This window comes from Cavia porcellus, unplaced genomic scaffold (assembly GCF_034190915.1).
Source record: "Cavia porcellus strain 051 isolate PalLab524CR breed Dunkin Hartley unplaced genomic scaffold, mCavPor4.1 scaffold_25, whole genome shotgun sequence".
NCBI classification, from domain to species: Eukaryota; Metazoa; Chordata; class Mammalia; order Rodentia; family Caviidae; genus Cavia; species Cavia porcellus.
In genome coordinates this window covers 41,288,389-41,303,793 of record NW_026947508.1, presented here as the reverse complement: position 1 = coordinate 41,303,793, position 15,405 = coordinate 41,288,389, and the positions used below count along the sequence as shown (strand labels likewise).

The following is a 15,405-nucleotide window of genomic DNA, read 5'->3' as shown; positions in this document are numbered from 1 at the left end:
GACCCCATACATATTATCTGATCATAGTGCCATGAAATTGGATATTATTAACAAAAGAAATTGCAAAATCTCCATAAACACATGGGTAATAAATAATACTCTTCTAGATTACCAATATCTCACAGATAAAACTAAAGAATAAATTAAACAACATCTAAAAGCAAGTGGAAATGCAAATACAATTTATAGGAACCTGTGGGATGCAATTAAAGCAGTCATTAGAGGGAAACTTATTGTGGTAAATTCTCATATCAGGAAAACAGAATGAAGACAAATAAACAACCTGATGGTACACCTCAGATATCTAGAAAAAGAGCAAGTCAAGCTCAGAGCCCAAAGAAGGGAAAAAATTGTGAAGATCAGAGTGGAACTCAATGCAACTGAGATGAAGAAAATAATACAAAGAATTAATGAATCAAAGAATTGGTTCTTTGAAAGAGTAAATAAAATTGATAAATTTCTAGCCAACCTAATCCAAAAAAAGGAAAACAAAAACTCAGATTCATGCAATAAGGAATGAAAGGGGTAAAATCATTACAGATCTTGTGGAAATACAGAAGACCATCAATACCTGCTTTGAAAACCTTTACTCTCACAGGTTCAATAACACAGAAGAAATGGGCAGATTCCTAGACACATATGACTTATCAAAACTAGATCAAGAAGATGTGAAACTACTGAATAACACAATTTCAGTCAATGAAGTTGAAAATGTAACTAGAACCTTACCAACCAAGAAATGCTCAGGTCCTGATGGAATCACTGCTGAATTCTACAAAAATTTAGAGAAGACTTAATGGCAACACTCCTCATACTCTTCAACGAAACTGAAGGAGAAGCAAGTCTCCCTAGCTCATTCCTGAAAGCAAGTATTTTTACAATACCAAAATCAGAAAAACCCAACCAAAAAAGAGAACTACAGGCAAGTCTCCCTAATGAACATAGATGCTAAAATCCTCAGTAAAATACTGGCAAACAGAATGCAGCAAATCATCAAGAAGATTATTCAACACAACCAAGTGGGATTCATCCTGGGAATGCAGGGATGGTTCAACATATGCGAATCAATAAACGTAATACACCATATCAATAGAGCCAAAGATAAGAATCACATGATCATCTCATCAGATGCAGAAAAAGCTTTTGATAAAGTCCAACACTCATTCACGATAAGAACTCTATAGAAAATGAGAATAGATGGTCTTTACCTCAATCTGATAAAAGCCATCTATGACAGCCGGCATCATGTTATATGGTTAAAAACTGAAAGCAATTACTCTAAAACCAGGAACAAGACAAGAATGTCCATTATCACCACTTCTATTCAATATAGTGCTGGAAATATTAGTTAGAGCAATTAGCCAAGAGAAAGAATAAGAATAGCAAAGGAAGAAGTTAAATTATTATTATTTTCAGATGACATGATACTCTACATAAAAGACCCCAAAACTCCATTGAAAGATTCATAGATCTAACAAATTCAGTAAAGTAGCTGGATACAAACTGAAAACTCAAAAATCAACAGTATACCTCTGTACAAATAACAAACATACTGAAAGAGAAATAAGGAAAACCACACCCTGTGCACAGCACTTCTAAAAATAAAATACTTAGGAATTAATCTAACAAAGAAAGAAAAAGATCTATATACTGAAAATTATATTACTCTGAAAAGAAATCAAAGAAGAGCTAGAAGAAAGCCTTTTTAATGACTGGGTGTTGAAAAAACTGGCTTTTTGGATGCCAAAAACTAAAACTAGATCTCTGTCTATCATCATGCACTAAACTAAAATCAAAATTGATCAGAGATCTAAATATTAGAACAGAAATTCTAAATCTGCTAGAAACAAAATAGGTAGAAATTTTGAAGACATAGAGTAGGTAGAGAGTGCATGAACAAAAATCAAACTGCATGGGAAATACTTCCCCAAATCAACAACTGAGATCTTGTCTTATTAAAAAGTTTTTGCATGTCAAAAGAAATCTCCAACATAAATTGGAAAAAATATTAGCCAACCATCCTTCACACAAAGGACTGCAATCTAGAGCATATAAAGAATTACAAAAACCTCAGGACCCCCAAATTCAAGGACCCAATCCAAAAATGGGCCTCTGAGATGAACACGCACTTCTCAGATGAAGAAATACAAATGACAACTAAATATATGAAAAAAGTGTTCAGCTTCATTGGTCATTAGAGAAATGCAAATTAAAACAGCACTGAGATTCCATCTCATTCCAGAAAGAATGGCCAAGATCAAGAAATCAACCAATAACAAATGCTCGAGGGGCTGTGGAGAAAAAGGACCTTCTCCACTGTAGGTGGGAGTGTAGATTGGTACAACCACTGTGGAAATCCATGTGGAAGTTCTTCAAAAAGCTAGGATTAGAGGTTCCATTTGACCTAGCTATCCCACTTCTGGACATTTCCCCAGAAGAATTGAAAACATCATACCATAGTGATATATGTGCACCCATGTTTACAACAGCACGATTTATAATAGCCCCATCAAAGGAATGGATTAAAAAGATATGGTATTTTCATACAACAGAGTACTACTCAGCTAAAAAGAATAAAACTTGAGGCTTTTGTAAGTAAATGAATGAGACCTGAGACCATACCCATAAATGAAGTAAATCAGACCCCATGTGTAGATACCATCTTCCTAGTATAAGAAAGTAAAAGAGTAAATAAGATCCAAAATCTACAATAGATATTGTGAAAGGGTAAGAAAGCAATCAAGAGGGAAAAATAACTGGGGCAGGGAAAAAGAGAAAAGATTGAAGGGAAAAGGAAAAAGATAAATCTGTTTATATATAGATAAAATAGCTAAGATGATTATACTACTGATTCTATTAGTTCTTGGAAAAGAACAGTCAGTATTCATATGATTAGATCAATTTTGCATGTCTATACTGAGTAATCTAAGCAACTTCTTTGAAGTTAACAATATGCAATATTACAACCATTGTTAAATTCCTGTCATCTTGTTTTGAAAGTTTATTGTCTTGGATTTTTTATTGTTCTTATAGTTGTTGTTTGTATATCTCTTGTTTTTTGTTTTTCTTTCCTATTTTTTTCCTCTTTAAAATAAAAAAGCAGATAAATTCCAAGAAAAAACAAAAAACAAAACAAGTTGTCCTCACCTTGGTCCAGCTGAAAATGCTAAGAAGGCGTAGGGATGTCTTTGATCAGAATTCTCCTTAGTGAATCTCAAGGGGTCAAAGACCTAAAATGGGAAAACAACCACATAACCATCTCTAAAACAACATGAACACATTTCTTAAGCTACTATTTAGTACTAATCAACAGAGGCATAATAATGTGAAGCATGTGGGTAATTTTAAGTGTTCTTGTAGCCACAATTTTAAAAGGATGAAACTACTTTTCATAACAAAATTTATTTAACAGAAAAATCTGTTCCAGCCTGTAATCAATATAAATATTAAATAAGAAGTTCACATTTTGGGGGTACTATGTCTTCGAAGTCCACTTCTCAATTCTGGCTAGGCTTACTTCAAGTGCTCAATTGCCACATGTTGAGTGAAGCCTAAAACATTGTGTAGTCTATTGTGTGGGTTTGTGTCATTCTATTTCTTCAAAGATAAAGCAGGGATGGGGAAGAGAACATGTTCCTGTTAGTGAACAAGTTTTTGCTTTTCATGTTCATATTTAGTTTCTTTGTTTTAACTGAATCATTATTTCCATGCTTGGTTGTTTAAAAAAAATGAATTGCATGGCACTCCTTGGAAGTACATCTGTGGAAGACAGTCCTACCTGAGGGCTATTCCAGACAGCAGGGTTGTGGTGAAGACCCCAAATACTCAGAACCACATTCATTCCTGAGGCAGAAGGGAAATAAAAAAAAAAAGAATGTGGTGGAAAAAGGAGAAAAAATGGAAACAAAGTTGCTTTTATAAATAAGGAGAGGAAAAAGGTTTAAAGGAAGGGAGAGGAATGGGGAGAAAAAGAAGAATCAAGGCATATCATGTACAGATACAAATTCTGATGAATGTGATCAGTATGTATATCTAAAGTGCACCAATAAAATTAATGAATTAGAAAAAATAATGAGGGAGAAAGAGCAAACTGGGGGCTGCTGTTTATACAGTTCTTCCAAAAGACTTTTCCTCTGAAGGGAAAGAGGTGACTTCTTATAGAGCTGTGTGTTGTTGCTAATGCCACCAGGGAAGAACACATGGAAAGGTGAGGCTTAGGTTTGTACCTTAGTTCTCAAAACAATATTTTACTTAATTTATGGTTCTATTCTAAGGACCTGTTTGTGTCACATGAAAGCATGTTGACATTACTTACGTAACTGTTAAGGACTGTAAAGCACTGGTACATGGGGCAGTTTGGGTACATAGGAACAGAATTATAATCCCACCATTTCAGATCCAGTGGTTAATTCCTGTTGGCACCATAGAAGGTATGGAATTCTGGCAAATTAATTTTGGACATGTCACCAAAGTTACAGTAACAGGTTGTAGGTGTTTGCCACAAGCAACCCAAAGCAGACAAGTGGAAGGGCAGCTTGCCTGACCCTGCTACCTTCTCCATGTCCTGCCCAGAAACCTGTATACTCAAGAGTGTGTGGCCTCATCTATGCACTGAGGCTGCCATGATGAGTTTTTCATTACTTTAAAAGTATTTAGAAGTGTTTTTTAAATCATATATCACTGCATAATTGGCCATTAATACCACATTTCATGGGAAAAATATGAGGTAATGTGTTTGAAGGCTCCATGTAAATTACTCAGGGCTGCACATAAGAATAACATTATGATGATGAGGCCCTCCTAGGTCTCTCAAATTAAGATAATGATGCTCATCTTGAATGAAATGTTACTAAGTTCTCAAACAGTTTAACAAAGATTTTATTGGAAGTAATGTCCTATACTGGATCCTGGTCTGGGATTCTAGGTTCAGTTTTGCTGCAAATGGCTGTATGGCTTGGGAACTTCATTAAAACTCATATCCGATGAAGGAATTATTCCCTAATTTCTTAATAGGTACCCAATCCTTTGGGCTATCTTTTGACTTCTCTAAGAGCTAAGAAACCCTTCCATTGTTGTTGCCATGATCCCCAGGATCCCATGATGTCTATGAACTGCTCACAAAAAGACAAAGACCTGTGGGCAATGAGCGTCCATCTGGGAAGGTGAGGGGCTTGCTGAGCTCTCTGGAAATGGACGGCACTGGAGGAATCAATCGGAACATCTCCTTGATACACATTGTTGTGTAGGACATCTCATCCAGCTGGTCCCTGTGAATATGAGGAAGGAAGGGGATTCAGACTCCAGATTCAGTTTGCAAATACTGAGTTTTTGCTCTTTGATGTTTCATTACCTCAAGGTAAAGCTATGTTATCATGAGTTTATGTAACAGATTGTTAAAATGGAAGTGGTTTTTTTTTTTTTTTTTTTTTTTTTTTTTTTTTGCCTCAGAATCAGCTGAGGTAGAAAAACTAACAACAGGTGCTCTGTAGCTTAACTACATGCTCAGGTGTTCAGCTACTAGTAACAGGTTTGCCCAGGAGAGTTTAGAAAAACCAGTTTTGCAATCCTTAGCTCATAATACAAAGCAGGAATGTGTAAGGAATGAGTAAGGAGTGCAAAGAGAAGGCTAGAAAAATTCAAGAGAGAACTGTGCCTTTTAAAGAGATGTAGGGATGGCAGAGTACCATGGAGAATGGAGGAGGGTGCTTCACCTGTTTTAGGTAACCAAAAGGGTAATTCAGGAGGGTCACCTAGATGATCTCACACATGTTTCCTGGAATTTGACGAGCACAGGAATGATGGGAAAGATTGTGAATTGGAACAGAGAAGCAGGAGAGAGCAGCTGCGACAAGGCAGGATGTGCAAATTGTCCACTGGATCAGTGAACTGAAGAAGGAAGAGACAGCTCCAGAACCAGGTAGAGGAAGACTGCCCAAAGATTATAATTCATTTGCTCTGTCAATGACCATTGGAAAGTTCTGGGGAGGGAGTCCCTAGAAAATCCACAAGTATACCCACCAAGCCCTTTGGGCCTGTAATCACAATAGTTCCAGGACTTTTCTCCTTGTGTCTGCTGCTTGTGGACTCACTGCTGGAAAGGTTAGAAGAAGAAGTTTCAGGGCAGGAGAAGAGCTTGTCAGTAAGAATATGCCAATAACAAATCCCTCACTTTCTGCTGGCTTCCAGGCTCAAAGAAGTATGAATGGAGCTGCTCAAGGTGGATTTGAAGCATTATTTCTATTGGTTAGACAGGTTACTTATGTGGATGGGAGCTCTGCAACACCTGCTCAGGATTTGCCCTCAAGATGAAAAGAACTTGACCCACAGAGCAAGTCTGAAGTGTCGACACCCAAAGAATAGTTGTGTTTTTACTGGCACCCTTGATAGTCAGGTTAGTCCAATAAACCATCTGCATATTCTTAGTCTATTTGTTTTATTGTATTTGCACACATTTTTTGATTATCATTTGGTAATGTGATGTTTTAGTTTTGAATACTTTCTTCCTCAAGGTCAGGATAGAAAAGAGTACTTCTGCTTATTCTGGTACTTTGCATGATTAGAAAACATTTCCCCCCCCTATCTCATCATGGTGCAAAAGGAAGAATTTTAATACAACATGGAAATGGGCTGACAAGGTGCTAAAGGGAGAATCTGAACAACTTTCCTAATTTCCCAGAAATTGTTCTATATGAAGTGGTTTTATTACTCTTGTCTAGAAGAATTGTAAAATTTTAGAATGCCATGTACAAATTGCATTAACTTGTAGCTGTAAGTACATGTTACAGAGAAAAAGTATATTTTTCTTTATAATACCATTGGCCAGTTAGTAGATCATCTGGACTTTATTTTGTCATCCAATAAAGACTTACTGTTTTTCATAGTTCAGTCAAGTAAAACTGAGAAAAGTCAGGATTTGAATTGTGCAAAGTATATGCCTAGTCAAAGTTAAAATATCTAGTTCATCTTGAAAAGTGATAGACAATGTTTCCAAATTCAATGAGCTAAAAAAAAAAGATTACTCACTGGGGGAAAATAGGAGGTTCCTCACTTGGATTATCCTACAGCAACAGTAAGTTCACAGCCATCCATAGAAAAAAGTGTTTTTGTGAGAGGCACTGCCTGGTCTGATAATCTGTTACAAGACTATAGTAGTCAAAATATTATGGTGCTTTCTCAAAAACAGACACATAAAACAATGGGATAGGAGAGAGAGCCCAGAAATACATCCATACACTTTTTAGAAATTTTTATTTTAAAGAGAATGAAACCAAACAAAATAAAACTGAATAAAGCCAACCAAAACAAAACCGTGAAAGTGATACAGGACTTCAAAACAGGATAATAGGAAATCAACAGTGGATAACATAATCTTCAAAATTTCTGCCTATACCATCAGACATAGTAAAACCAAACAAATAGAACAGAATAAAACAAATCAAAACAGAACACAGAAGAAAACAAAACAAAAAAAATGGAACAAAACAAAACAGTGAGAACAATATTGCGGTACGGCCAGAGGAGGGAACTGGGCTGCTGGCGGGGGTGAGTTCCTGCTCACCTTTCAGATCCCTGGGAGAGTTTAAGATCATCACTTCCAGTGGTCAAGGACACGCCCAGCTTCCAGCCACACTAGACTGGACACTGCAGGTTTCAGGCCTGCCTGGGCCATGCCCAGTGACCTTCTTTCAATCTGGGGAACTGGGCTGCCAGAGGAGGGAACTGTGCTGCCGGAGGAGGTGAGTTCCTGCACACCACCTGGAGCCCTGGGAAAGTTTAAGATCATCCCTCCCAGTGGTGAAAGATGCGCCCAGCTTCCAGCCACACTAGACTGGGCTCTGCAGGTTTCAGGCCTGCCTGGGCCATGCCCAGTGACCTTCTTTCAATCTGGGGAACTGTGATGCTGAGGAGGGAACTGGGATCCCAGCAGGGGTGAGTCCCTGCTCACCATCCTGAGTCCTTGGAGAGTTTAAGATCATTGCTCCCAGTGACCAAGGACCCAACCAGATTCCAGCCACACTGGACTAGGCTTGGGAGGTTTTGTGGTCTGACTAGATTACACCTAGTGACCTTCTCCAATTAAGGGAGTTGAGAGCCCATGAAGTAAGCACATTGGTCCTTGCCCAGGGAGAGATTTGGACCATCATCCACAGAGGTTAAGTGCTTGCTCAGCTTCCTGGAACACTAGAGGTGGCATGGGAGGTCCTGTGGGCCTGACTGGACCATGCTGAGCAACCTCCATTCAGTCCCAGGAGCTGAGATGATTTCCAACATGCCCAGGGGAAGCCTTGGAACAACACTTGAAAAACAGAAATAGAGGAAAATGACAAAATGAAAGACCAAAATGCAATGTCAAATCTCCAGCCCACCCCAAGAAAGCCTAAGAGCCAGGTATATAGAAGAAAATATATGTCATATACCTGACATACCTGAAATAATAGCAACTGAGATAAAGAAGCAATTCTGGGAAGCTTTAAAGGAATTCAAACTAGAAATAATCTCCCAGGTAAAAGAAGAAATGATGAAAGTAATGAAAGAGATGCTGAACACACCTAAAGAAGACATAGTTAACAACTTAGAGGAACAAAGCAAAAGGATAGAATCCCTGGATGAACAATATAAGAAACAAACAGAATGCATGAAGCACATTCAAAGATACATACAGGAAATGAAAAATTTCATTGAAAGTTGTCAAAACCACCTCAATGAAAGTGAAGATAGAATTTCAGACCTCAAAGACAAGATTGTAGCTAGTGAACAGGAAAGAAAAGACCTTTTAAAAATAACAAGGAATCAAGAAATAACAATTAAAGAGCTACAAGATGATGCAAAGAAAAACAACATAAGATTGATAGGGATAAATTAAAAAGAAGGAGACAACACAAATGATATCAAGAGACTATTTAAAGAATAATAGCTGAAAATTTCCCAAACGTGATAATGGAAATGAACATATGGATTAATGAAGCATATAGAACCCCAAATAGCCATAACCAAAATAAAACTACACCCAGACATATAATAATCACCATCCAAGAAATCCAACATAAGAATAGAATATTAAAAGCTGTTAGAAAACACAGATCACCTATAAAGGAAAATTTATCAGAATCACAGCAGACTTCTCAACACAAACAATGAAGTCAAGAAGAGCCTGGAGTGAAGTATTTCAGATCCTGAAGGAAAATGATTTCCAACCTAGACTGATGTACCCTGCAAAACTGTCCTTCCAAATGTATGGAGAAATAAGATACTTCCATGTCAAAGAACAGCTGAAGAACTTCATGATCACCAAGCCAACCCTGCAAAGAATACTGAAAGACAGTTTAGATAACATAGGGAAAAAAAAACCACTAAGCAAGGCAGACAATTAAACAGAATGGAAAAATAAAGATGCAACAGCAGAAAGATATCATGTCAACAATAAACCAATATATAACAGTTATAACCATTAATGTAAAAGGTCTCAATTCACCAGTTAAAAGAAACAGACTTGCAGAATGGATCAAGAAACAACATCCAGCCATATGCTGTCTACAAGTAACCCATCTAACCCAAAAGGAAACTCACAGACTGAAAGTCCAAGGATAGAAAACAATACTTAATGCAATAGGAACCAAAGAAAAAGCAGGAGTAGCTGTTCTGTATGCAGACAATCTGAACTGCAAATCAAGAATGATCCAAAGAGATAAAGAAGGTCCCTCATACTGGTTAGGGGAAAACTTCAAGAGGAACAGATAACAATCTTAAATATATATGTACCAAATTCCAGAGCCCCCAGTTATACAAAGCAAGTATTAATGGAAATGAAAAATCAAATTAGCAATAGCACAATTATAACAGGAGACCTTAACACACCATTGAAACCAAAGGACAGATCAACCAGACTAAAATCAGCAAAGAATTAAAAGAACTGAATCACACCTGTGAACAAATGGACTTAATAGACATATAGAGTATTCCTTTCAACATCAGAATATACACTCTTCTCAGCACTACATGGAACATTCTCTAAAATAGACCATATACTAGCCCAAAGAGCATACTTAAATAAATGAAAAAGAAATGAAATTATCCCATGCATGATCATAGTGCCATGATACTAGAAATTATTGATAAAAGAAACTACAAAAATCCCACAAACACAAGGAAATTGAGTAATACACTCTTGAGCAAACAGTGGATTAAGGGGAAATTAAAGAAGAAATTAAACAATACCTACAAGCAAACAAAAATACAAATACAACTTACTGGAATCTGTGGGATGCAATGAAAGCAGTCCTCAGAGGAAAATTTATTCCCTTGAGTTCCCACATCAGGAAAACAGAATGAATACAAATAAACAACCTGATGTTACACCTCAAACATCTAGGAAAAGAAGAGCAAGTCAAGCCCAAAGCCAAAAGCAGGGAGGAAATTATAAAAATCAGAGCAGAAATTAAGGCATAGAAACTAAGGAAACAATCCAAAGAATCAATGAATCAAAGAGTTGGTTGTTTGAAAGAATACATAAGATAGATAAGCCCCTAGCCAACCTTATTAAAAAAAGGAAAGAAAAAGCTCAAATTCATGCAATAAGGAGTGAAAAAGGTGAAATCACTACAGACTCTGTGGAAATACAGATGATCATCAACACCTATTTCAAAAACCTCAACTCTCATAGGTTCAATAACACAGAAAAAATGGACAGATTCCTAGAATCATATGAAGTACCAAAGCTGGGTCAAGAAGACGTAAAACTACTGAATAACCCAATTTCTATTAATGAAATTGAAAATGTAATTAAGTTCTTACCTATAAAGAAACGTCCAGGCCTAGATAGATTCACTGTGGAATTATACAAGAAATACAAAGAAGACTTAATGTCGACACTCCTCAAACTCTTCAATGAAATTGAAAGGGAAACAATTCTTCCTAAGTCATTCCTGCAAACAAATATTACCCTAGTATCAAAACCTGAGAAAGACCCAACTAAAAAAGAGAAATACAGGCCAATTTCACTAATTAACATAGATGTAAAAATCCTCAATAAAATATTGTCAAACAGGATGCAGCAAGTCGTCAAGAAGACTATACACCATGACCAAGTGGGATTCATCTCAGACATGCAGGGATGATTCCAACATACATAAATCAATAAATGTAATCCACCATATCAATAAAGTCAAAGTGAGAATCACGTGATCATTTCTATAGATGCAGAAAAAGCTTTTGATAAGTCCAACATTCATTCATGATAAAAACCTTACAGAAAATTGGAAGATATGGTCTTTACCTCAATATTATAAAGGCCATCTATGACAAACCAACAGCCTGCATCATATTAAATGGCCAAAACTAAAGACCTTTACCTTATAATCAGGCACAAGACTAGCATGTCCCTTATCACCGCTCCTATTCAACATAGTACTGGATATACTAACCAGAGCAATTAGAGAAGAGATAGAAATAAAAGGGATAAAGATAGGAAAACAGGAAGTTAAATTACCATTATTTGCAGATGACATGATGCTCTACATAGAAATCCCAAAACTCCATTGAAAGACTCCTAAATATAATAAATAAATTCAGCAATGTAGCTGGATGCAAAATCAATACTCAAAATCAATAACATTCCTATACACTAACAACAAAATCACTGAGAGAGAAATAAGAGAAACTACACCCTTCACACTAGAGTCCAAAAAAATACTTAGGAATACTTAGAAAGATATAGGGGTAGGTAGAGAATTCATAAACAGGAATCAAACTGCATGGGAAATACTTCCCAGAATCAATAACTATGATCATGTCTTATTATAAATTTCTGCATGTCAAAAGAAATCTCCAGCATAGTGAAAAGAAAACCCACAAAGGGGGAAAAAAATCTTGGTGAACTGTCCTTCAGACAAAGGGCTTTTGTCTAAAACATATAAAGAATTTTTAAAAATCAGACCCCCAAAATTCAAAGACCCAATCCAAAAATGGGCATCTGAGATGAATACACAGTTCTCAGATGAAGAAAAACAAATGGCAAATAAATACATGAAAAATGTTCACCATCATTGTTCATTAGAGAAATGAAATTAAAACAACACTGAGATTTAATCTCACTCCAGAAAGTATGGCCAGGATCAAGAAAACTACCACCAACAAATGCTGGAGTGGCTGTGGGGAAAAAGGAACTCGCCTGCACTGTTGGTGGGAGTGTAGACTGGTGCACCCACTGTGGAGGTCAGTCTGGAGACTCCTAAAAAAGCTGGGATTGGAAGTCCCATTTGACCCAGCTATTCCACTTCTAGGCATATTCCCAGAAAAACTGAAAACATCATACCACAGTGATATATATGAACTCATGTTTATAGTAGCACAATTTGTAATTGCCAGATCTTGGAAACAACCTAAGTGTCCATCAACTGAGGAATGGATAAAAAGATGTGGTATTTTTATACAATGGAGTACTACTCAGCTATAAAGAAGGATCGCATTGAGATACTTATCAATAAATGGACACAACTTGAGACCATACTCATAAGTGAAATAAATCAAAATCACATGTATAAATACTGTAGAGTCCCTAGTGTAAGAAATGGTAAGAGTACATAAGAGTTTATGGTAATCATGATTCCCCATTACATTGCTTTGAAGCCTTACAATGTTTGCATTCATTAGTTGGAATGGTTTTATTCTGGTTTGTTTGATTTTATTATCTGTGATAATATGAACAGCTATTTTGAAGAAAACAAGACATTACAGTAGCCAGTGCTGATTTAATATCATCTTACTCTGAAGTCCTACCATGCTTTTGTCCTGTTTCCATTGGTTCTATCATATTGTATCTTATTGTATTTTATTATGTGTGATAGTATAAACAAATTTTCTATGGAAAATGAGATAATATAGTAGCCATTGTTCGTTCTCTTTTATTTGGTTCTGAATGCCCTGCAATACTTTCATTTTCTTGAATGATTTTATACTATTGTGTTATTTTTTGATATTACTGCATATGAAGTTATGCTCAACTATTTCAAAGATAAGAGACATTATGGTAGTTAACTGCTAATTACAGATTATCTTGTGGTGAAATACTGTGTTGCTTATGTTGTTCTGGTCTGATCTGCTTTGTTATGTCCTCTTTTGTCTTCATCTCTTTAAAATAAAGAAAGTTTAAAAAAAGAGAACAATATTGGAATCCAAAAACAAAGCAGAAGGAAATCCCCATGGTTGCTATATTGCATAGTGTTATCCTCTTGATAGATGCTCAGACTATTGGCTTCATGCCTACAAAGTCAACCAAACAAAAAAAGCATTAAGTTTTTTTTGTATCTCAGTTGCTATCAATAGCCTTTGATCCTCTGAATCAACCAGCTGCTTACGTGGGTGGGATGAGGTTCTTGTCTCCCAGTCTGTGAGCTGGCTAGCTCAAAGGAAAGGTGAATTGGCTTCTTGTTTCTCTTCCTGGTCCTGCATGGCTGCTGCTGGCTCATGGGAAGGGCAAATTGGTTTCTTGTTTCACCTCCTGGGCCCACATGGCTTCAACTGGCTCATGGGAAGGGTGAATTGGTTTCTTGTTTTTCCTCCTGGGTCTCCATGGCTGCCATCAGCTCACAAGAAGGATGAATTGGCTTGTTGCTACTCCTCTTGGTCCTGCTTGGCTGCTGCTGGCACACAGAAAGGGCAAATTGCCTTCTTGTTTTTTTTCCTAGGACCTGCATGGCTGCTGCTGGCTCATGGGAAAGGCAAATTGATTTCTTGTTTTGCCTCCCAGGCCTGCATGGCTTCAGCTGGCTCATGTGAAAGGTGAATTTACTTCTTGTTTCTCTTCTTGACCCTGTAAAGCCACTGCTGACTCATGGGAAGGATGGATTGGCTATTTGTTCCTCTTCCTGCCCTGTGTGGCTGCTGTTGGCTCAGGGGAAGGGCAAATTGGCTTCTTGTTTCACCTCCCAGGCCTGCATGGCTTCAGCTGGCTCATGAGAAGGGTGAACTGGCTTTTTGTTTCTCTTCCTGGCTCTATATGGCTGCTGATGGTTCATGGGATGGGCAAATCGGGTTCTTATTTTCCTCCCAAGCCCCACATGACTACTGCCAAATCATGGGCATGGTGAATTGGCTTCTTATTTCTCCTACTGGGCCAGCATGGCTGCCACTTGCTCACAGGAAGAGTAAATTTACTTCTTGTTTCTCTTCCTGGACCCCACATAGCTGCTACTGACTCACGGGAAGGGTGAATTGGCTTTTTATTTCTCCTCCTGTGTCTGCATGGCTACTGCCAGCTCACAGGAAGGGTGAATTGACTTGTTGCTTTCTCCTAATGGGTACCACGTGGCTATTGCTGGCTCACTGGAAGAGTGAATCATGGACAACTTATTTTCAACAAAGATGTCAGGAACACACACTGGGAGAGGACATCTTTAATAAGTGGTGTTGAGACAACTTGATGTGCACATGCAGAAGAACAAAATTTGACTTATATCTCACCCCATATCCAAAAGAATTAGCTAAAATAGATTAAAGACTTAAATATAACATCTAAAACAGTAAACCTAAAGCAAACAAAGGGGAAAAGTTTTTGTCATGGGTCTTGGCAAAAATTTTTTTGGATGCAATCTCTGAAGTACAGGCAACAAAGCCAAAATAGACAAATGGGACTGTATCAACTAAAAAAATTATGCACAACAAAGGAAACAGTTAGCAGTGAACAGAAACACACAAAATAGAAGAAAATATTGGCAAGCCATAAAGGGTTAATATCCAAAATATGTAAGGAACTCACAACTCCATAGTGATTAAACAAAAATAAGCCGATTAAAAATAGGCAAAGACCTGAATAGACATACAAATGACCAGCAGGCATATGAAAAAATGCTCAGTCTCACTAACTGTCAGAGAAATGCAATTAAAACCACAATGAGCTATCACTTCTCACTTGTTAGAATAGCTTTTTTAAAAAAGGAAAAATAACAAAAAAATACAAAAGAAAGATATTGTTGAAAATAGAACACTTGTATACCATTGATGGGCAATGCAAATTACTAAACTCATAGGAAATACAAGATAGAATTTTTTTAAAAAAGCACAAATAAAACTACCATGTGATCTAGTAATTTTACTTCTACATATAGATCCAAAGGAAAATAAGACAATATGTTAAGAAGACATCTGCATTCTTATCATCATTGCAGTATCATAGTGAAGATATGCATTCAATCTAAGTGTCTATCATCAGATAAATAGATACAATATTTGGTATATATACACAGTAGAGTACTATTTGGCTTTAGAATAGGAATCCTGTAATTTGCAAAAAAGAGACAAATCTATAGGACGTTATGCTAGTTGAAATAAACCAGCTAAAAAGAGACAAATTCTATCATGATCTCAATCATATCTAAGAAAGAAGTTGAATTCACAGGAACAGGTAATGAC

General features: G+C 36.9%; 1 protein-coding gene across 3 annotated transcripts in view; it reads right to left on the bottom strand.

Moving 5' to 3' along the window:
- Nucleotides 1-15,405, bottom strand: part of LOC100715178 (cytochrome P450 4X1) — a 63,610-nt gene that overhangs the window by 7,018 nt on the left and 41,187 nt on the right. For all 3 annotated transcript variants that reach the window (XM_013152649.3, XM_003461477.5, XM_023565139.2), the window contains 3 exons: nucleotides 5,134-5,267; nucleotides 3,779-3,843; nucleotides 3,148-3,230 (listed from right to left, as the gene is read on the bottom strand). In XM_013152649.3, coding sequence (XP_013008103.1) covers nucleotides 3,148-3,230; nucleotides 3,779-3,843; nucleotides 5,134-5,267 — 282 coding nt within the window. The remainder of the gene's footprint in view (nucleotides 1-3,147; nucleotides 3,231-3,778; nucleotides 3,844-5,133; nucleotides 5,268-15,405) is intronic.